The following is a 24,433-nucleotide window of genomic DNA, read 5'->3' on the forward strand; positions in this document are numbered from 1 at the left end:
ACAAATTTTATATCTTCGCACTTCGTCCCTGTTTCCAGGTCATTAATAAATATATTGAACAGCAGTGGTCCCAGCACTGACCCTTGCGGGACGCCACTTGTGACTCCTTTCCAGTCAGAATAGTGTCCCTTTACTCCTACCCTCTGTTTCCTGTCCGCCAGCCAGTTTCTGATCCATCTGATCCATCCTGTGGTTCCACAATTTCCTTAGTAGGCGCTCATGAGGTACCTTGTCGAAGGCTTTCTGGAAGTCCAGGTATACTATGTCTATGGGGTCACCTTTGTCCAATTGTTCGCTTATCCCCTCAAAGAAGTACAGTAGGTTCGTTTGGCATGATCTTCCATTACAGAAACCATGCTGGCTTGCTCATATCAGCTTATTTCTTTCTAAATGCTCATTGATACTATCCTTGATTAATGATTCGGCCATCTTCTCCGGAACTGAGGTTAAGCTGACCAGTCTATAATTCCCTGGATCGCCTCTGGATCCTTTCTTGAAGATAAGTGTAACATTCGCTATCCTCCAGTCTTCCGGGATTACCCCTGTTTTCAAGGATAGGTTGAAAATCTGCTGTAGTAACTCCGCTATTTCGTCTCTAAGCTCTTTTAGTATTCTCGGGTGGATTCCGTCTGGGCCCGGAGATTTGTCAGGTTTTAGTCTGTCTATCTGTTTGAGTACGTCTTCCAGGCTTACCTCCATGCACGATAATTTTTCCTCTTGATCCCCCTTGAATAATTTTTCCGGTTCCGGCACGTTGGATATGTCCTCTTTTGTGAAGACCGACGAGAAGAACGTATTTAATCTGTCCACCACCTCCTTTTCCTCCATTACCACTCCCTTCCTGTCTCCCTCATCCAGGGGTCCCACCTCCTCCCTCGCCGGTTGTTTTCCTCAAACAAGGGGCACACCAGCCCAGACAGAACCAGATTCAAATCCCAAGAGGGAACAGATGGTCGCACGGGAGGATTGAGCAACTTGACCGCCTGCAAGAAGCGAACAACATCAGGAATGGCAGTCAGATGCTGACCCCGTAATAACCCACAAAAGGCCAACAGGGCTGCAAGTTGAACCCGAAGAGAAGACCAAGCCAGGCCCCTGTCCAGATTATCCTGCAAGAACTCTAAGATGTTAGGCAGGGAAGCGCGAGAAGAGACCGCTCTCCGCGCTGTACACCACTCTTCAAATATATGCCAAACCCACACGTAAGCCCGAGAAGTGGAAAGTCTGTGGGACCCCAAGAGAGTGGAGATCACTTTATCTGAATACCCCTTTCTTACCTAGGTGTTTCCTTTCAAGAGCCAAGCTGTAAGACAAAAAGGGAGCTGGATCAAACAGGGGAATTGGGCCCTGAGTAAGAAGAGGATCTGACACCAGATGCCGCACAAGATCCGCATACCACGGACGTTGGGGCCAATCCGGAGCCACCACAGAACCACCATGCCCGGATGACGAACAATGCAGAGTAGAACTCTGCTCACTAATGGCTACGAAAGGAACACATACAACAGCCCCTCCATTGTTCATGGTTGAACCACAGCATCCAGACCCTTGGCCTGACCATCTCTGCGATGACTGAAAAAGTGGGCAGTTTTGGGTTGACACTTGTAGCCATCAGATCCATGAGGGGCTGACCCCAAGACTGCACTATCTTAGACACCACTCTCCGGGATCTAGAACGTGATGACTGAGGAAGTCCGTTTGAACATTCTCTAGTCTGGCTATTTGGGAGGCTGAGATGTCCTGAAGATGAGACTCTGCCCAGATCATGAGCAGTCACCTCCTGCACCAACTGAGTGCACTTGATGCCCTCTAACAATTGACATAGGCCACCGCCGTGGCATTGTCCAACAGAACCTGGACTGACGTGCCCATCAAGAAGGAGCGGAAGGCTAACAGCGCCAGATGGACAGCTCTGGTCTCCAGAACATTGATTGACCAGGAGGCCTCCTCCGTGGACCAAGTGCCCTGAGCTGAGTGACCTAGACACTGAGCTCCCCAACCGAAGAGACAGGCATCCGTGAGAAGCAGCGTCGACTGTGGCTGATCCAAACTCGTCCCTTGAACAAGATGGGAGGTCTGGAGCCACCAACGAAGACTGCAGCACGCCAAATCCCTCAGAGGAACAGGGATATCCAGATTGTGCCTCTGGGGCAATCACCTCCGAAGTAGAGCATACTGGAGAGGATGCATGTGGGCACGAGGTCACCTCACTACATCTAGGGAAGCTGCTATCGACCCCAAGACTTGGAGGAAATCCTGCAACCGAGGACATCGGGATGCCATAAGCAGATGAATCTGAGATTGCAATTTGCTTACCCGGGCCTCTGGGAGGAAGACCTTGCCCAAGGATGTGTCGAACAGAACCCCAAAGTACTCCAGGCGCTGAGATGTGGCCAACTGACTCTTGGAAAGGTTGACCACCCATCCTAGCGACTGCATAAACTCCACCACCCGAGCCGTGACCTGCGTGCTCTACTGAGACGACTTCACCTGAAACAACCAGTCGTCCAGGTAGGGAGGCACCAGAATGCCCTCTGTCCGCAAGGCTGCTGCGACAACCACCATAACCTTGGTGAACGTCCTTGGAGCCGTGACCAGACCAAAAGGAAGCGCATAGAACTGATAGTGCTGACTCAAGATTGCAAAGTGAAGGAAGCACTGATGGGAGGCCTGAATTGGAACATGCAAGTAGGCCTCCGACAGGGCAAGAGAGCTTAAATAATCCCCCAGCTAAACCGCCAGAATCACAAATCACAGTGTTTCCATGCGAAAAGACGGAACTCTGAGAGCCCTGTTGACCCCTTCAAATCTAAGATGGGCCGAAAGGACCCCTGTAATTTCGGCACCACAAAATAAATTGAGTACCTGCTTTGAGATCTTTAAAGTCTGGCAAAAAGCCTTCTCTTCCATGCTGCCTGACAAGGAGAAGCTAGAAAATGATCTGTAGGGAGCGAGCAAACTGCAGAGCAGAACCGTCCTGAATAACCTCCAGCCGAACACCCACCGGAACCAGAGGGGGTGCCAGCAAAGAATCATTGGGCAGAATGGACAGCAGGAGAACTGGCAGAGGGAGTCCCAGGTCCCCGACGGGCCCCCGACAGGACTGTATTCACTTAAAGAAACCTCAGGCAAAAATCAGAGGTTGGGTAGGGAGCAGCTCCATGCCCAGGGCGGCACCTGTGGAAATCTCTCAGACACCCCCAAGCAGTGCCACCTCAAAAAGCCTGGCAAGCATGTCTTCAGGCAGGCGGGGCACTTTAGAGTGTCAGAGTTTGAATTAATGTTTCCAAAACCTCTGTAAACAACAAGGACCCCTGAAAAGAAAATTTAGTGAGTTTAGTGTTGGACACTGCATCTGCCGACCAAGGCCAAAGCCAGAAAGTCAGATGCACAGCCACAGAGAAAGCTATGGATTTGGCAGACGTCTGCAAGAAGTCATGGAGGGCATCTGAGAGGAAAAAAGGCAGCCATCTCAATCTGGGCCACCTCTTGATGCACAAAGAACCAGCCATCAGAAGCACTGTCAAGGACCCGCTCGGCCCCCAAAACACAGCCCGAGCCACCAGTCCCCCACAAATAGCTGCCCGGACCCCCAAGGCAGACACATGAAAATTCTGTTTAAGAATGATCTCCAACTTATGCTCCTCGGAGTCCTGTAAGACAGAACTGCCCTCGATGGGCACAGTATGCCATGTGGCCATAGCTGAGACCAAAGCGTCTACCACTGGCGACTGTAAGGTAGCTCTATCCCCCACCGGATAGGATACAAACAACCCAAGGAGCGCCTACACCAAAAAAGGTGCCTCCGGTGAACTCCACTGTGCCAGGATAATATCCAGGAAAAAAAACAACCCGGACGTATTGGACAAGAGCGGGAAGCAGAGGAAATCCCTGAAAGAAGAGGGTCCTTCACACTCCTCAAAGCACACCACGAATGCCTCCTCTCTGGTAGACGGGAAAACCCAAGTCCCAGTGGCCGTTCCCTCGAGAGAATCCTGGAGGTTCTCCCCAAGGATCCAGGTTCCCATACATTAGTTAAAACTCTCCTTAGAAGACAAGTCTTCATCCTAGGCTAAGCGCGGGCGCCTGGATGAGGGAGGAGGAGGGGGGAAGCAAAAACAATTAAGGGGTCAAAACAGCAGAGAGCGCAGAGGGAACAACCCCCCTGAGACCCCTGGGACACAAGTAGGACCCCCAGCCACCTGAAAATATGCTTTACCCAAGAAAAACCCCCTGGCGGCACCATGCTGGGACTCTCTGCCCTAGCAGGGGACCCAGCTGAAACTTGTCATAAGAACATAAGAATTGCCTCTGCCGGGTCAGACCAGGGGTCCATCGTGTCCAGCAGTCCGTTCCCGCGGTGGCCCCCCTGTAAGTGGTCCTTTACCTAAATTGTTTATTTCCTGTTCATTTAGTACCTGTACCTATACCCTTCAATCCCCTTCTTCAGGAAGTCATCCAATCTTTTTTTGAAGCCCAATATTTTACTCTGCTCTATCACCTCCTTTGGGAGCGCATTCCAGGTGTCCACCACCCTCTGATTGAAGAAGAATTTCCTAGCGTTCGTTTTGAATCTGTCTCCTTTCAATTTTTCTGAATGCCCCCTTGTTTTTGTTGGCCCGGTTAGCCTGAAGAATCTGTTCTTCTCCACCTTCTCTATGCCTTTCATGATTTTATAAGTCTCTATCATGTCCCCTCTAAGTCTCTGCTTTTCCAGGATAAAGAGCCCCAGCTTCTCCAACCTTTCAGCATATGAAAGGTTTTCCATGCCCTTCATCATACTTGTCGCTCTTCTCTGGACCCTCTCGAGTATCGCCATGTCCTTCTTAAGGTACGGCGACCAGTAATGGACACAGTACTCCAGGTGTGGGCGAACCATTGCTTGATACAATGGTAGAATAACCTCCTTCGTTCTGGTAGTGATACCCTTTTTGATTATGCCCAACATTCTGTTCACTTTCTTTGAGGCCGCTGCACATTGCGCCGCCAGCTTCATTGTTTTATCCACCAATACCCCCAAGTCCTTTTCTAGGCTGCCTTCCCCCAGTACCCTTCCTCCCATCATATAGCTGTACATTGGGTTCCCCTTCCCCACATGCAAGACCTTACATTTTTCTACACTGAAGCTCATCTGCCATCTCTTTGCCCATTCACTCAGTCTGTTCAGGTCTTCTTGAAATTCTTTGCAATACTCAACAGTTCTGACTCTACTGGAGAGTTTTGTGTCATCCGCGAATTTTATGACTTCGCACTTTGTCCCTGTTTCCAGGTTGTTTATGAATATATTGAACAGCAGCGGTCCCAACACTGACCCCTGTGGGACCCCACTTGTGATCCCTTTCCAGTCCGAGTAGTGTCCCTTTACTCCTACCCTCTGTTTCCTGTCCGCCAGCCAATTCCTGATCCATCTGTCCCTGTTACGCCAAAACAGGGAGAAGGCACCTGAGGCTACATACAAGATGGAGGGGTTATGTGAGGAAAAACGGCAAAGATCCCGCCAAAAACAACCCCTCCAGGGCCTGTAGTGGCTGGAAAGCCTGGACTGTCCCAGCCGCTTAAGCAAGCAAAAGCCGGCATCAGATGTGAAAGAAAACAGCTGATAGGAAATCCCTCCGTGGGTGGCAGGGAAAGACTGTTCCCTGCAAACCGCTGCCGGCTCGCAAGGCACTAGTAACGGGGAGCCCTGGACGCCGGCACCTGTTGCCGATGAGGCTCCTTCACTGCACCGGCCCGAACAGCTGTTTTCAGGCTGGCCGCGAATACCTCTTCCCCTGGGAAGTGCTAAATTGCTCCATATGCAAACTAGCTAAAAGAAAAGTGTTGGTTAGTTGAAAAATACAGTAATTTACAGTATATTTAAAGGGAAAGCAACCCTTCAGACCGGCACTACCTCAGATTTTATTTTAACAGAACAGACTCCACTGGTTCTCAAAGCAGTATGCCTTGCTTGAATTAGGGGGCAAAGCTTACTACTGAGACACCTCTAAAAAAATGTTGGAGAGGTGGAGGAAAGGGGGGAGCGACCCAACACAAGACCCGTCAGGTGTGACATCCCCAAGGTCGGACGGACCCCCAAACATGGCCCTCCCAAGCTCAATCCGGCACAAAAATGGGGACAAAAGTCCTAAACAAATTCCAACAGCCCTACCAAGGGAGATGGGTACAGCTCACCACACCTGCTGGAGACTGAGAGAAGACTAAGATAATTAGGGTAAGTTTTGTCTCAGTCTCCACCTGCTGGTCATGATGAGATATAACCCACTTGTAAGATTAACCTATGCCAGTCTGGAGAGTTGCTAAAGAATTGGGACTTTGTGTACACCTAAAAAAAAAAATGTTGCCTAAGCACTGTGAAAATGATTAAATGAATGGAATTACACTGGTATTAGGAAACTGATTTATTCATAATTATGTATAGATACTGGCCTCCTAGAGTGAAAGTAAAACATCCATGGAGGCTTATGAGAGTGACTGCATCAGTTTTCAAATAATCTCCAAAACTTCCCTTTCCAATTTTAAACTTTTCAGCAAAGATGAGAACTGTAAATCACCTGAACATAAATTCAGTTCTTTCTCCTTCTTTTCACTCAGCTACTGCAAAGGAATTTAATAATAAGAAGCTTGGGATGTGTCCCATGATATGATTAAAATAGTGCCACTGCCAGACTGAGCACCATGCAGGAGGAAAGCAAAATGAAACCAATATCATCTCCAAGATCTTTGGTATTATCATCTTCTATGAATGTAGGAACTCAGTGTCCAATGCTGAATCATGCATAAACAGCAGACGGATCCCATTCAGAATTTAGGGAAAGACACCCCTATTATTTTTAATCATAAAGAGTACTAAAAGTAGTATTTTTCCAATCAAAGCTGCCACAATGTAAAGGTTGTCCAGGGAAAACCAGAGCACTATTTCATATTATTCCCTGGCAGGCCCCTTTAGATCCAGCTCACAGGTGAAGAGTCAAATGTTTTCTCTTAATATGAAATTTTGAATAAAGGAGAAAAATATCCACCAAAAATTTTTTGCTAGAAGTCAATAGTCAGAATACAACTGGAGCAGTAAGAAGTCTATCATCTGCCCCTTGGGAACTATCTAAACTCCAAACATCATTGGACTTTTATGAAAATTCCCAGTGAATCCATCATAGAAAGGGTTAAAAGCATGTGCTCTCATTATTCCACAGTGGAAAGAGGTTTCTCAGATTCTGACAACCTGAGCAGAAATGCAAGGACTCTTTCGTTCCTCCCTGCTGACTGCTTCACGTTTGATGAGGAGGTGTCCATAAGTCCCGCCAACTTGACCTTTGGTGAGCCGCCCAGGGTTGATGCAGACACAGCCGAGGACATCCTGAACAAGAACAAAAGTATGGTCAGAAGACAGGTGAGTCCTTAAAACCATGAGCTTCCCAACACTGATTTAAGAATAGTAGCCTATTATGTTAATGCTAAAAAGCTCCTTATCCATCATTAAGCAGGGTAGGTCCGCAGATTAAATCTCCAGTCCCACTCGTAATGCTTTCACAGCTTGATGTAAGGGTCTCACCGACATCTTAATTTCAGACATAGATAGTTGAATAAAACAAACTGGTTTCAAACTTACTCCACTCTACTGTGACTTCATGTGAAACCTGTGATGAATTGGATTAATAGCATGCGAACAATGTGAATTCTATTCCCTAGAGAAGGAGTTTCAGCTACCACTCAAAAATGATGCATTCTGGCCAAATTTAGGGTGTACATATACTGGGTCTGGAACAAATTTGCAATACATATTTTTTTCTGCTTTGAAGAAGTTCTAAAAGTAAAGCTAAGCTTTAAATGTACTTTTTTCCGTTAGCAGTGCCTTGTTCCCCTGTAACATCTAAGGCTTTTTCCTCCTTTTTCCTTATTTGTGAATAACGCTGTGTCATCCTGAGTGTTTGATTTACTGAAGGTACAGTACAGAGTGTTTTTGGTAAGCGGTTATGTGATCAGATTTCTCCATTTCTTCTTATTTGTAGAACGTATGAGTTGCCATATTGGGTCAGCTGCAGCCAATCCAGATCACATGTAACCTAGCAGGATCAAAAGCTACCAATCCCCAGGGATAAACAGGTCTAAGCTGATAAGTTTATTGACTTTGTCCAAACCTGTTTTAAAACCCTGCTACACTATCTTTTTTTTTTTTACCACATCATTCTAGCAATGTTCCAGAACTTAACTATTATTTGTTTTAGAAATATTACTATACTAGTCTTATAGCCCGTTACATTAACAGGTGCTAGAATATATGTGTGTGTGTGTCTCTTTATTTCTCTCTCTCTCTCCTTAGCCGCTTTCTTTCTTTCTGTCTTTCTTTTTCCTTGGCTGTCCATCACCACCCCTTGCCTGCTCCCCCTGTCCATTCTCCCTTTCTTTTACCTCCCCTGTGTCCACCACCACCCCTTCACAGGTCTCCTTATGCAGCAGCAGCCCTTCTCCCTTTGTTTTACCTCCCCCCTGTCCAGCAGCACCTTCTATCTCCCCCTGTCCAACATTAGGCCTCCGTTCTTTTTTTTTCACCCCCCCCTGTCCATCAGCACCTCTTTCCTTCTCCCCCTGTCCAGCAGTAGGCGTCCCTTCCTTTTTCTCCCCCCCTCCTCCTTCTTATCCCTATAATACACTTACCTTGCTCTGCCCGTAATCAGAGGCTCCCGACAGCCGCCCAGTTGCACCCATTGGAAAAGTTCCCTCTGCGGCATCCCGCACCCCTCCTGACGCGACTCCCGCTGTCCCGCACCTGCCCCTGTGTCTTTCTTCTTGTCTTTCTGTGTCCCTTCCTCCGTCTGTCTGTCCAAAGCAGCATTCCCTCCCCCCACACCATTTCCCTGTGCACCTGCCCCTAGTAAGGCAAGGAGCAGGGCAGAGCAAAGAACATTGATTCCCATAAGATCATCCGCCTCGGGGGAGACAGCCGTCGCGTCCGACATCAGCCTCGGGGGAGGAGAGAGGACTTCAGGCAAGGAGCAGGGCAGATCAAAAAACAGCACGGGCCGACAGCTACCATGTCCGACATCCGTCTCGGGGGAGGAGAGAGAGTGTTTTGGGCGCATGCCACTCCTATCTGAGATGCTGTACATCTCACGGAAAACGGACGCACGCGATGGAACTGCGCATGCGCGGCCTAGCGTTTTATTATATTAGATAACTTCATGGTAAGTCACCTATGGTGTTTTGTTAGGTGGTGAGGTTTTTGTTTTGTTTTTTGGGGGGGGGTTCTTTGGGGTTTGTTTGTTTTATTATAAACTCATCAAGATGATCTGTACTGGGCTGTGGTATTTTGACATTTGCTTGTAATTACCTGGATTTTTCCCTTATTTTGTTACAATCCAGATAATTGAGCCATTGCAGTGATAGTCATTAGTCCATGAACCCTTCTTACTCAAAAAAGTCAATTCACAAAAACTGTCTTTATATTAAAGAAAGAGCTGATATATCAAAATATTAATAACAGTGAAAAATATTAAGAACAGTGATGAAAAGAAGAGTAAGAAAAGTCCCACGAAAAATTGCACTTTCTGTTGTTGTTAAGAAGCAAGTACTTCTTAATGTTTAAAACACCACTGTGGCAATATACTGATATACAATGTTTAACTATACTTCAATTGGATAGTTCTGATTTGAAAAGAAAGTTATTATTGATTGGTTATTTTTCTGCTGCCATTAAGAAGCAAGTACTTCCTGTTGTTGTTAAAACGTTATATTATGATGTATTGTAAGCTATTATGCAATGTATAAAAGTATTTTTTACAATATTAGTATATATTTTTCTACTTTTAAACAGATTGATCTCCTCATTTTTATTTGACCAAAGTCAGTTTTTCTTCTGTTTGAGCTTAGCCTTTCTCATTTGAGGACAGTAAGCTTTCCAGCTCTTGGTATATTCTTCAAAGCAAAGTAATCTGTATTTTTTTGTCACAGATTCTTTATGTATTACAGGCAATCCCCGGTTTAAGAACAGGTTCCATTTTTTAAACCGTTCTGAAGTTGAAATTTGTATGTAACTTGGACCTAGTATTCTTCCCTTCTCCACCTCCTTGAGACCCCTCTTACATTCCCTTTCCATCCATCCCACTGTTCCCTCTCCATCACCACATCCAACATTACTCCCTCTCATCGCTCTCTTCCCCATGCATCTCTACCTCACTCCTTCTCCCACCACTATGTCCAATAATTCTCTCTCCCTTCCTATGCCCAACAATTCTCTTTCTTCATCTCCCCATGTGCACTCTCTCACTTTCCCTCTCACTCAGACACCCATTTCTCCCCATTCCCTCCCCCACCTCAGCATCTCTTTCCTTCACTCCCTCCATTCTTCCATCCTATGGCTCATGATCTCCTCCCTCCCTTCAGTCTGTGTCCCAAGTTCATGCCCTCTCCCGAGTTCCTTCCATCCTTTTTCCAAAGCTTGTGCTCCCTCCCGAGTTCCAACATGCCCCTCTCTCTCCCTCCCTCCATTCTGTGCTAGAGAGCTGCACGGGGACGATGGGAATCCCGCGGGTTCCCCCTTCGGGTCACGGGGATCCCATGGGGACGCCCCCTAGGGTTGCAGGGTTGGATGTACTCGCAAGGTTCATCTTCTCCCTACCTGCCTGCTTAAAACTGTTAAGTGATGTTTGTGGAAGAGTGATCTGATCAGTCTGAGTTTTCTCATACTATAGAAGGTTTTTCCCCCCCCATAAATCGAAGATTTGAGGTTCATAGGAAAGGGTAGAGTCCAATGTGACTCCAAGAATTTTTGAAGTTTAGTCATCATCTAGTTTGGTTCCTGAGGGTAGGGTGATGGCTATAGAGACTGTTTGCAGAGAACTGTGAAACCATAGCTCTGTGGTCTTCGTTGTGTTTAGCTTGAGTTTATTAAGTGTAGCCCATGTATGTATCTTCTCTATGTTGTTGGCTATTTTCAGAGGGATGTCACTGGAGTTACTTTCAATAGGGATGAGTAGGAGAATGTCGTCAGCGTATGATAGTAGGCAGTCATCGTTGGTGAAGGAGATGTTGCCTAGGGAACTCATGAATAGGTTGTAGAGTAATGGGGATAGAGGAGATCCTTGGGGAATACTGCAGAAAGCGTGCCAATTTCTTGAGAATAACTCATCTTTCCGGACTAGGTAGGTAGTACATCACAACATTTTGATTTATCTACTTTCAGATATAGGTCTTGATCAGGTAGTCTTTGAGTGGTTCAATAAATTTCTGGTATTACGTTCTTATACAGTAAATATGGACGGTGCAATGTCAGCTTCATGGAGATCTAACTGTGGGGTCCCACAGGGATCTCTTTTGTCTCCAGTCCTTTTTAACATCTGTATGAGTACTTTGAAGAACTTTAAGCTATCAGCTTTGGAAACTCTTTTCACATACACTGATATTTTTATTTTGCTTGAAGTAGATCCAAATCTTTCAAATCTTGCTTCTAATGTAAATTTCTGTATTTCCAAGCTTCAGAGCTGGGCGCTGTCTGTTCAAATGAAACTGAATGAAGCTAAAATTAAACTTCTGTTGTTAGGGCCAAATCTGGATTGCTTCCCTCCCTATAACATTAACTTCAGAAATTACATTACAAATCGAATTCTCTTCTAAAGTTTTAGGAATTCTCTTAGATTCCTCACTTACATTTAAAGACCAAATAAATTTTCTGGTTAAGAAATGATTTTTCAGTTTGCATATGTTGAGGAGGGTTAAGGCATTTTTCCATCTCCAACACTTTACGGTCTTGGTGCAATCCGTCATATTAGCCCGGTTGGATTACTGCAATGTAATTTATTTAGGACTAACCAAAGGCAATTTGCAAAGATTGCAATTGATACAAAACACTGCGGCCAAATTGATCTTTGGGAAGAGGAAGTTTGACAATGTATCCCCTTTACTGGAAAAAATTAATTGGCTCCCTGTCTGTTTCAGGATTCAGTTTAAATGTGCCTGTGTTGTTTTCAAGCTCCTGTTTGGTATTTTTATACCTCTGGTTCCATTATTCTGGAATGACCAAAGATCTAGCTTTTCGCGAAATTTACAGAGATTAAAACTTTCCTTCACTTCCTTTAGGGGAATTATATCTAAAGGAAAACTGGTGAACTCTTACATATTAAAAACAAAAGCAAAATCCAACACAATCTGCAGTGAAGTAAAAGCAACACAAGGAAAAACAAAGAATTGCAGACAAACGTACAAGATGCAGGCTTTGTTTATTTTATCAATTAAACGCCACATGCACTAGCCGCTACCACCTCCTCTTGAGCAGGCGGTAGTTTTTCAGCTAGCGTGCACTATAGCACGCGCTAATCTGGTGCGTGCGTTAAAACCCTAGCGCACCTTCGTAAAAGGAGCCCTATATGATGGACATGTTGATATTAATTCCTTTAGATAAAGTCTAAACAGATATTTGTTACTTCATTATCCATTTGCAAAATGGGGCAAGCATAAAAATTTTTTTTTGTCATTAATCTCTAGGGTACATAGGAAAAGGTATGGCCAGTAGGGAAAAGGAGGTATAAGACTCTAGTGAGGCCTCATTTAGAATATTGTGTACAATTCTGGAGGCCGAACCTTCAGAAAGATATAAAAAGGATGGAGTCGGTCCAGAGGAAGGCTACTAAAATGGTGCGTGATCTTCGTCATAAGGCATATGGGGACAGACTTAAAGATCTCAATATGTATACTTTAGAGGAAAGACGGGAGAGGGGAGATATGATAGAGACTTTTAAATGCCTATGTGGCGGCCCTGTTGCTGCCTTTTGGAAGAGACTGACAAAATATATGGGAAGGGTCTTGCACCAATCTATTCAGTTGTATGCGGCATGTATATTATTAGGGCACGGGGCGGCTTTAGGAGTTCATGGAAGGGGTCCTAGAACTTGGGTGATGAAGGCCTTTATTGTGGGAATGAAAAGCATTCTCCAGTGTTGGACACAATCTAACGGCCCCTCCTACTGGTGTTGGAGAAACAAAGTTTCAAGTTTTATTAAAATTTGATGCGCACGCAATGTCAAATATTTCAAAGCGTATTACAAATTAAAATAGGGGAAAAAACCATACGGCAATTTATTATAAAATAATGCATACATACAAAATTCAGTACAGATACAAAAGGAAATGTTAATGTTGCCACCGTTACACAAACCTAGGGACCTGGCATGGTCCATGTTTCGGTTACTACGCCTTCATCAGGGGTCCTAACAAATGAAAATAAGAATAATTGAAGATATACAAAACTAATACAGTGGTACCAGGAGCATGCTCGTAATCCAAAACGCTCGTTTATCAAAGCAAAGTTCCCCATAGAAAATAGTGGCAACACCGACGATTCGTTCCAGAACCCGGGGTCTGTATCTGTCAGGTGCTGGGTGCTGCAGCGCCGTCTCCTCCGTCCACATTCTCCGTCCGTCATCTGAAGAAGAACCCCACAGTGCCGCTTCGGGGGGATGCATCTAATGTCCGCCAGCCGCCGGAGAACCCCGCAGTGCCGCTTCAGAGAGATGCCTCCTCCATCCGCCGGCCAGCCCTCCACGTCGGATGCCCCCCGCATGCTGGAGAGCCCCCATCCGAGCCCACGCAGCCGAGCGCTGCCCCACCCGCATGCTGCGCATGACACGCACTACGCCGATGATTGACGTTGTGTGCGTCACACGCAACGTGCAAGCGGGATGGCACCCGGCCGCGCAGGCCCAGACAAAGGCCCTCCAACCTGCGGAAGGCACCCGACGTGGAAGGCTGGCCGGAAGAGGAATCCCCCGAAGCGGCGCTTCCTGGGCTGTAAGTGCTCGTTTATCGGGGCAGTGCTCAGTTTGCGAGTCAAAAGTTTTCTGAGTGTTTTGCTCGTCTTGCAAAACACTCGCAAACTGGGTTACTCGCAAACCGAGGTTCCACTGTATATGGATACATAAATAGTAGAACACTTATAAGGTGGTGTGTGTCAGTTTTGTTTAAATAATATACTTATATAAATAGGGGAAAAGAAAAGCAATCAGTTTCAGTTAGTGACCCCCCCAATGTATGGTGGTAGGGGTTAAGTGAAAGGCGTCCTGACAAACGCTGGTCCCAGGTTCAGTTCCCTCACCGATGACTCACCAGAAAGTAGAATAAAGAAGGCATAGCCAGAGGTGTTTGCATAAAGAATATATTATAGAAATAGTCTTACAGAAAAGCAATATTTATAATCATTACAATTAAGCATTACAATTAAATAGAGAGCATAGCAGTTTCCCTGCCTTACAGAGTTCAGAGGCAAAGAGGGACATAGAAGCTTGCAGTTCTAGGAAGAGCCAGAGAGAGAGAAAAGGGGGATGGTTTAAGCTTCGTGTTCCATAGATAAAGGGAAGGATAGACAGAGAGAGGGAGAGCCAAGACAGAACCAGAGTGCCAAGCAAAGAGCCAAGAGATAGCTAGATAGAAAGAGAGATACATTGATAGCTCCATAGAAAAAGAGAGATATATGTGTGTTGCAGAGAGCAGGCTTTTATACCTTGGCTCAATATAGAAACCTGTATGCCCCAGTATCTTTCTGTTTAGAATTTGTAAACTGTTTGAAACAATGGTTAATTTAATTGCTAAGGAGGATGAGATACCTGCAAGCATGGTGATGGGATTAAGTCTCTGGCTTGATCTGTGCACCATTGTCCTAAGCACCCTCTTAATCAGACATTAACACCTTTTAGCTAGTCATGATTCAATCAGGGAAACTTAAAACATATCAGGGATACTTGAAACAGTTTCCCTGCACTAAGGATCTATTTGCCTTCCCATGCCAGAGTCAGATTGATATAATTTCCCATAGGCCTCTAGGCTGACAGTGTGATGACAGTGTGCGGCGGCGCCGACGACTCCGCCCACTCCCCACCACTGGTAGCGTTGACTATAAACTCTCCTGCTTTGCAGCGCACGCCAAAGGAGCACACCTAAGGATCAGGTCCTGCTCCTTTATGCGCTCCTTCATGCAGCTACTTCAAACCCTTGCCCATACCTTCGTTCATTCTCTCCCTTCATACAATACTCCTTTCATCAAAACCTCTTTTAACACACTATCTCAAGTTAGAATCTTTCTTTTTCTATGCTACCTCCTTATTTACTTTTCATCACCCCAAACATCTATCCACCCCAATTCATCATTACCTCTATATTCTAGCTCTAAATTAATGGCTTCCATTCCCACTATATGGGGCCACAGACCCCTAAAATCTTCCCCTCCCCCTAACTTTACTAAAATCCAGCCCAGAAACTATATCACTGTTCCAATTTTTTCTAATTCCAACCTTCTTTCTACTTCACATCACTTCCCCTCCAAATTAAATATAGGTTTGGTTAACGTACGATCCATTAAAAATAAACACCACCATGATACCATTATCCAATACAACTTTCATATCCTATGTCTTACAGAAATCTGGCTTACTCAGGGAGAGGAGGCATATCTAACCCAAGCATGTCCTATTAATTTCAAGGCAATTTTCCAACCCCGCCCAAATAAAAAGGGAGGAGGAATAGCTGTTATTTTCCATACCTCTATTCCTCTTCAGCCTAACACCGTCACCTCCTATTCAGACGTTCCTGTAGAATCCCTTCATTTCAATATAAAATACTCCCCCTCTCTTAACTTCCTTCTTATATACCTCCCCCCTCCAGTAACTAAAACTTCGCTTTCTACTCTTATTTCCACTATTTCAGACTTTAATATCTCTTATCCTGACTCTATCATTCTAGGCGACTTCAACATCCACTTTAATATCCCCAACCACCCTAACACTGCAGAACTCTTAACGTTAATCTCTGATCTATCATTATCTCCTCTCATCTCAATGCCCACCCACTCTGCTGGTAATACCATTGACATGATCTTCTGCCCTATTTCCTTATGTAACCTCTTTAAAAACTTTCAATCTTATTCTCTACCTTGGACTGATCACATCTTAATTAACTGGCAAATGGACCTCCCAGAACTTTCATCCTATTCCCAACAAAAAACAAATAAAAATCACTATATCACCAGGAACATTAATAAAATAACTCTTTCCTCTATCCAAAACTCTTTTAATTTAAACCTCAACGACTTTTCTTTACTTTCTATTGACAAACAGTTCTCTCATTGGGAAACCTCAACAAAATCTTTAATTGACTCCCTAGCACCTCAACAAGAAATAAAAACCCATCTCAAACCAGATTCAAAAAAACAACAACCTTGGTATAACAATAAACTTACCCTTCTTCGTCAACAATTTCGATCTGTCGAACATAAATGGCGTAAAACACGCCAAAACAACTTTCTCATTCTCTACAAGGAAAAAGCTTCTCAGTACAAAATTACTATACAACAAACCAAAAAAGAATACTATTCCAAGTTAATCTCCTCCACCCGTAATTCTTCATCTCTCTTCAATCTAGTCCAATCTCTTTCAAAATATTCTAAAAAGAAATCCACTCCCTCAACTACACAACCATCTGCCAATGAGTTGGCTCTCTTCTTTGATACTAAAATCAAAAACATTAGATCATATCTAGGACCTTCCCCCCCTGCTTCTCTTTCTCACACTCCCGACGATTCCTCCCATCTCTCATTCAGCACTTGCTCAAATTTCAAAATGCCGTCTTTAGCTACTCTTCTCCTAATCTTTCAATCTCTAAACACTTCTAATACTCTTATGGAGAGCATTCCCCCTCTACTCCTTAAAAAATACTTTTCCTTTTTCGGTCCATTTATCTGGGAAATGATTTCTAAATCTCTCTCTGATCACCTAGTACCGACTTCCTGGAAAACAGCACTCGTTAGTCCAAAATTGAAACAGCACAACCTAGACCCTTCGCTACCAGAAAATTATCGTCCTATTGCTAATTTACCCCTTATTTCTAAACTTACAGAAAAAATCATTCATACTCAACTTACTGAATTCATTGAAAATACCAATGCCCTTCATCCTTGTCAAACAGGTTTTCGTTCCTCACACTCCACCGAACTGTCACTGCTAGGCCTCATCTCAACTATTCATTACTATCATGAGCACCAAAAATCGGTTCTTCTTATCTCTCTCGACCTCTCCGCAGCCTTCGATACTATTGATCACTCACTTCTTCTTAATAGACTCAAAGACTGCGGTATTATAGGTCTAGCTTTTCAATGGTTCATTTCATACTTTACTGATCGAAGCTTTACAGTGTAGGTAAAGAATGAAATTTCTCAATCCATATCACCGACCTATGGAGTTCCACAAGGATCTATTCTATCCCCACTACTTTTTAACATTTTTCTCTCCCCTCTTCTTACGCTAGCTCAATCTATTGGTTTCACAATCTTCGCCTATGCTGATGACATACAACTACTCCACCCAATCAATACCTCAAATACTTCAGATGTAACAGACATAAACCATAAACTTGACACTATAAATGACTGGTTATATACTAACAAACTTTCTCTCAACATTGATAAATCTTCTGCTTTACTACTCCCAATCAAAAATAGTGAATCTTTACCAGGTAAAATTTCTATCAAATCTACTCCAATACAAATGGAAACAAAAATAAAACTATTAGGAGTCATAATCGATAAATATCTCACCTTTCATGACCAAATCAGTTCAGTCGTACGAATCTGCTTTTTCAAACTTCGTCTAATCCGTTCATTAACCTCAATCTTAGGAATAGAAGCAATTACAATTCTAGTTCACTCCCTCATTATCTCTCATTTAGATTACTGTAATTCTCTTTATAATGGCCTCCCACAAAAAGAAACCCGTCGTTTACAATTAATACAAAATACGGCAATAAAAATCATTTATAAAATAGGCAAATATGATCACGTCACCCCGCTACTGAAAGAGGCACACTGGTTGCCTATTACACATCGCATAACCTATAAAATCATTCTGCTTACTTTTAAAATAAACCTCTCACACCAGCCTTTATATCTTTATAAGAAACTCATCCCCCATTATTCTCCACGTACTCTGAGGTCAACAGACCAAAAACTTTTACAAATTCCTTCAATCAAAGAATTCTATTATACCTGGAAAACAAACTTTACAGTTGTCGCCCCAACACTATGGAATGCTTTACCACAACAACTTAGAGAAGAACAACATCTAGATAATTTCAAGACCAATTTGAAGACATTTTTATTCCGAGATGCTTTTGTCTGTTCTTAGTTCCACCTTTTTCTTCTTCCCTTTTTTTTTTTCCTCCTAAATTCTTTCTTTTTCTTCCCCTAATCTTTCAATCTCTTTCTACCTTTTTCCTCTCTATTTCACCCTTTTCCTTATCTTTTCTCTTCTTCATCTGATTGGTTCCAACTTATTTAACCAACCGCTTTAATAAAAGCGATCCTACCCAATATGTTTTTCCCTATCCCCACTATTTCCCTCTCTTCTCCAAAATATGTAACTTTCCCCCCCTTCCCCTCATATCCTAACTTTCATGTTAGTCAAATTATGTCTTTAATGTTCACCCACTACATTTTATATTTTAAATTTTTTCTTTTTCTTTTTTCCTCTGTATAAATTTTATTGTGAACTGGCCAGATACTTGGTGATGGTCGGTATATTAAAAAGTTAATAAACTTGAAACTTGTGCAAGAAGACAAATTTTAAAAGTGACAAATCGAGAACCAAAAACCTGCCATGATGTGGGATGCAAGGTGATAAGAGCAATAAGATAAGATATGGTGCGTGTGTTAGTGATGTGAAAAGACCATAATATTGGAAAGAGATAAAAATATATATATATATATATATAAAAACAGTGAAGTGTGAGTGCAGTTATGAAATAATAGTGCAAGATTGTGATACATATCTTATCTTATTGCTCTTATCACCTTGCATCCCACATCATGATGGGTTTTTGGTTCTCAATTTGTTGCTTTTAAAATTTGTCTTCATGCACACCACCTTATAAGTGTTCTACTATTTATGTATCCATATATTGGTTTTGTATATCTTCAGTTATTCCTATTTTCATTTGTTAGGACCCCTGGTGAAGGCGTGTTAACCGAAACATGGACCGTGTCGGGTCCCTAGGTTTGTGTAAAGGTAGTAACATTAACCGCAATCATTAATTGATATAATAAACATAGCCTGCATCTTGTATGTTTGTCTGCAGTTTTTCTTTGTTTTTCCTTGTGAACTCTTACATGTTTAAATTAACGGAGGTTTGGAATACAATTCCATCTATGATCAGACACTTAAACTCCTTTCAACTATTTCGTAAAACATTGAAAACATTTTTATTCTCTAAGCATCTAGCAACCCGATCTGCCTAATTTTCCTTATTGTTATTTTATGCTTCTTGCTTTACCTTTACTTTTTTTTTTCTTTTAAACTTTTCATCTTATTATTGTTGATTTACTTTATGATTGTTAATCAAGTCAAGCTCCATCTATAAATCCTGCAACTGTACCTTGGATTCATTCCCCGCCTACCTTTACGAGAACACTCCCTCTCAGGCCATCTCATCTGTTACCATTCTCATAAATTCTGCCCTCCATTCGAGTCTATTCTCCCCAGAAATGGGCCATATCTCCTTAACCCCACTACTGAAAAAACCTGATCTAGACCCCTCCACACCATCCAGCTACCGTCCAATAGCAAACATTCCTCTCCTTACCAAGATGCTAGAATCCATCATATCCACTCAACTATCTTCCTACCTTGAAAAATTCACCATTCTTCTACCCTACCAATACGGCTTCCGTCCCAACTTCAGCACCGAATCCCTTCTGACCTCCTTAATCTCAAAAGTTCAACATCTCCATTCTCGCAACAAGTTCGCCGTCCTTCTTCAATTCGACCTCTCTGCAACTTTTGATGTCATCAATCATGATATCCTAATTTACCAACTCACCGAGATAGGCATTAACTCCACAGTCCTTGACTGGTTCTCGAAGTTCTTACGCTCTCGCTCTTACACAGTCAACATGAAGGGCACTTCTTCCTCCCCCTGGAACCCGATATGTGGAGTCCCACAAGGCTCACCTCTCTCTCCTATCCTCTTCAACATTTACATGTCCTCCCTTAAACTCCTCCATCTCTCCCCACTTGAAACACTTTACACTTACGCAGATGACATCTTTGTTCTCCTCGAGACTGACCGGAATCTCACCAACCTCTCTGCAAACATATCTTCATGTATATCGAACCTTCAATCCTGGGCCCACAATGTGCAGATGAAACTGAACGAATCCAAAACAAAACTTCTCTGGCTCGGTCCAAAACTGGACCAACTGCCCACCTCCATCCCACTGTCCTCTGGCCCCACCCTGCATTCTGAATACTCAAGTAAAATTCTGGGAGTCATCATTGACTCTACACTTTCCTTCAACGATCACCTCAACTCCCTAATAAAAAAATGTTTCTTCAGCCTTCACATGCTAAGGAAAGTGAGAACCTGTTTCCATCAAAAACACTTTGCCGTCCTTGTCCAATCCACCATCCTTTCCAGACTGGACTATTGCAACTCTATCTACCTAAGCCTAACAAAGAAAAACCTTCAAAGACTCCAGCGGATTCAAAATGCCGCTGCTAAGCTTATCTTCGCAAAAAGCAAATTCGACCATGTCTCACCACTTTTGTCCAAGCTCCACTTCAAATAATCTCCAGAGTCCACTTCAAATGTGCCTGCCTTACTTTCAAGATCCTACACGGCATTCTCCCCTCTTTTATTCCTCTTTCTTGGAATTCTTCTAACCCCAATTCCACCAGATCTACCCCAAAACTGAAATTTTCCTTTCCCTCTCGAAAAGGCGTTTCCCTTGTAGGAAAACTAGGTTCCTCCCTCCCTTTCAGAATCACTGAGCTCTGGAACAATCTTACCTCCTCTCTTAGGAATCTGAGCTCCCTCCAATTCTTCCGTAAACATCTGAAAATCTGGTTATTTTCAAAAATGTAACTCTTCCTCTCTCTGGTTACTCTGTCCTAAATTTTCTCTTCATTTTGTCTTTTCCTTTCACTGAAGTTCCTTTCTACCCTAACCCTTGTTAACCGTGTCGAGCTTTGCGAATGTAGAGATGATGTGGTATACAAACCCAAGGTTTAGTTTAGTTTAGTTCAGTTTTGTAGGGAGTCTTTGAAGCAATTAAATGCTGTGCCCGCAATGCCAATGTTGCTGAGTTTGTTAGGGGTAGGAGGTGATTGACAGAGTCAAACATGGCAGAAATATCAAATTGGAGTAGTACTGCTTGATAACCTTTGCTTAATGCTTGTTTGATTTTGGTGGTTAAGGTTACTAGAAGTAGTTCTGTGCTATGGTGTGGACGAAATCCGAACTGTGTGGGATAGAGGCAATTGTATTTTTCAATATAGGTCGAGAGTTGTTTACAGACATGAGTTTCTAGAAGTTTAGTGAGTATTGGGATGCCTGCTATGGCCTGTAGTTTGAAGGATTTGATAGGTCAGCATTTATGTTTTGGGGAATTGGAGTGAGGGCAATCTGACCCATTTGGGCTGGGAACTGGCCATGTTGAAGTACGTTGTTTAGAAGGTTGGTGATCCAAGTGATGATGTGGTTCAGGGCGTTGGCTGACAACCAGTTGGGGTATTTATCAAGGATGCTGCTGTGGGTGGAGAGTTTCTTTAGGAGTTTGGATATGTCAGAATTTTCTAGAGATTTAAGTGTGCTGCTGTAATGGATGTATTTTTAACTTCTAATTGTACAGTTTTTATCTTGTTAAGGAAGTAGTCAGCAAGGGTCTGAGCATTCAGTTGGGAAATCTTTTCGGAAAGGCCTAGTTCTGGAGGCATAGTCATGGTGTGCATGAAATGAAAAAGCTTTTTGATATTGAAGTTTATTGTTTTCTATTTCATGAGCATAGTGATTTTTATTGGTGATAGCAATATTGTATTTATATTTATTGATCGTGGTTCTCCATGAAATTTTGTGTTCAGATAAGTTTACTTTTTTCCCATTGCCTTTCAAGTTTACGACAGTTTTGCTTTTCTGTTTTCAATTTATCTGTGAACCAAGGAAAGGTTTTTAAGGCCCTTGTTTTGTGATAACATAAAGGGGCTAGTGTGTTCAGTGTGTGGTCAATCGCATTATTCTAGTTAGTCAGCATTGTATTGGCATTAATTGAAGTTGTGTTTAGCATTTCAGAAATTTCATGCCAGAATTGGGTAGGATCAATTTTTCCCCTTGCTAATGTTTTTTTTCAGTGTGACCTCTTGTTGAAGCATTGCCCATATTTAGGAAGAGATTGAAGGAGAGTAGGTGATGGTCTGACCAGGGAACCAGTCAGTATCTGTGATGAGATTTTTGTGTGTGTGTGTGTGTGTGTGTGTGTGGGAGGGGGGGAGGAGCTGGATGCAATAATATAATAATAGCGGCATTCAGAACCCTAGTCCAATCCCTCGTACTGAGTCTACTTGACTACTGTAACATCGCCTATTTAGCAATTTCCCAAAAGAACATGCAGCGTTTACAATTGATGCAAAATGCAGCGGTCAAACTGATCTTTGGGCTGAGGAAGTTTGACCATGTGACACCCTACTACCGGCAGCTGCATTGGCTGCCAATGGAGGCGCGCGTAAAGTTTAAATTTGCCTGCTTCTGCTTCAAAGCACTACACGGACTTGCCCCTAAATATATAACTGACCTTTTTGTCTTCTCAACCAACATACACAAGAGAAGCTCACATTCTAACTTCGTTTCCCCCCCAGAGAGAGGTTGTAAACTGAAAAAACACCATGAACATCTTCTCTCGCACCAAGCAGCATCATGGGGTAAAGACCTAGAACAATTGCTTTCACCCACTACTTATGAGGAATTTAGGAAACGTCTGAAAACACACCTGTTCTTAAAGTATCTAGACAACTGATCTCTTCTCTCTCCCCTCTATAGCGATTAACTTGTTCTATTGATCACTCTCTCCTCAAAAATGGATTTCCTGTCCTATTAACCCTCTTTCTTCCTCCCCTCTTAAAGTCAATCAATTTGTACCTTTGCTTAATCTTTGTAAACCGCATAGAACTTCATGGTATTGTGGTATATAAGCTGTTGTTATTATTATTAATATCTAGTGTGTGTCCTTTTTCAAGTGTAGGACCTAAAGGTTTTAGATTTAACTGGCTTTTATCGGGGAATCTTTTGAATCTGTAGGCATTGATATTGTCCTGTAATTCTAGTGGTAAGTTTATATCACCTACAACTATTAGTCTAGTAAATTGGCATGTGAAGTTTGAAATAATTTCTTGTAGTTTAGTGGTGTCAGTTGACCGTAGTTCAGGACAATAAATTGGTAGAATACCAACACTGCTGGAAGATATAGCGGATCTATCTTCCAGTTTGCATGCCATATATTCAAAGTCAGGGAGGACTGAAGTGTCGATAAAGGTGATGTTTAAAAAGCTTTTGTAGATTATTGCCAGACCTCCTCCACGCTTTCCTAATCTAAGAGTATGAATGATACTGTAACCTGGGGGACAGAGGCGGACATTTCTGTGCAGGTTTTGTCTTTAAGACATGTTTCCGTGAAGAAGACAAGGCCAAGGTCATTAGTAGATATCAGTTTGTTCAATATTAGTAATTTGTTGTCTACCGTTCAGGCATTGATATAAATGCAGGATACTGGGGGTAATAGTACTAATGTTTGCAGGATGATGAGCTATGTGGATATATTTCAGGTTTGGATGGGTTTTAGTATGTGTAAGTTTAATTTTCTTTTTGCTTGTGGGTCGATTGCCAATGATTGTGGGGCTGGGCTTGTGAGATAGCATGGAGTGATCTGTAGAATATGGATTTGTTTGCCAGGTGCGCCATAGTTTCCAAACATGTGATAGATAGGGAACCATGTGAGAAAAGTTTTGCTGGTGGGTTGAGTTGGTTTGGCCACAATTAGGCTTACAACACCTATGAGAAATATGAGTACCGGTAGTATGTAGAATTCCTTCATGGTGGGAGTGTATTCTGCTGAATCTGTAGAAGCTGTTGAGGGGGGAAGAGTTGGACCAGGTAGTTAGGCACAACTTGTTAATGGTGGAATTTGGTGGCTAGTAATTAGAAGAGTGGTTGAGGATAGATGGTTTGTACCTTTTTCTCCTGGAGGGTAGTTACTTGTTTCCTGGGGATGGAAGGATATGGTCTTGTGCTTATTTTTTTCGGACTACATGAAGGGGCCCGCCAGGGCTGTTGGCCTTTAAAGCTGAGGAGTCGGGAACAGCATCTCTCAGCATTGGGTGGGCAGGGTCAAGCCACGATACAGGAGTCTCAATAAGGCAGGGAGAAATAGGTGGAAAATTCCTCCCTACCTTGGCAATCCCTCGAAGTTTGAAGAGCCAATCTGGGCCATTGGCCTTTAAGGCTGAGGAGTTGGGGACGGTGTCGTTCAGTGCCTGGTGGGCGGGGTCAAGCCACAATGCAGGAGTCTCAATGGGGCATGGAGAAATAAGTGGAAAATTTCTCCCTACCTAGGCGATCCCACAAAGTTTGAAGAGCCCAC

The 24,433-nt window shown here is 43.2% G+C and overlaps 1 protein-coding gene across 4 annotated transcripts in view; it reads right to left on the reverse strand.

Annotated features, from left to right (window-relative positions):
• Positions 1 to 6,385: 6,385 nt before the first annotated feature.
• The window catches only part of POLA2 (DNA polymerase alpha 2, accessory subunit), a 154,848-nt gene continuing 136,800 nt past the window's right edge, over positions 6,386 to 24,433 (reverse strand). For all 4 annotated transcript variants that reach the window (XM_033956268.1, XM_033956270.1, XM_033956266.1 and 1 more), the window contains exon 18: positions 6,386 to 7,354. In XM_033956268.1, the coding sequence (XP_033812159.1) occupies positions 7,205 to 7,354 (150 nt within the window). In that variant the 3' untranslated portion in view covers positions 6,386 to 7,204. The remainder of the gene's footprint in view (positions 7,355 to 24,433) is intronic.

Source organism: Geotrypetes seraphini, chromosome 8 (genome assembly GCF_902459505.1).
Source record: "Geotrypetes seraphini chromosome 8, aGeoSer1.1, whole genome shotgun sequence".
Taxonomy (NCBI): Eukaryota; Metazoa; Chordata; class Amphibia; order Gymnophiona; family Dermophiidae; genus Geotrypetes; species Geotrypetes seraphini.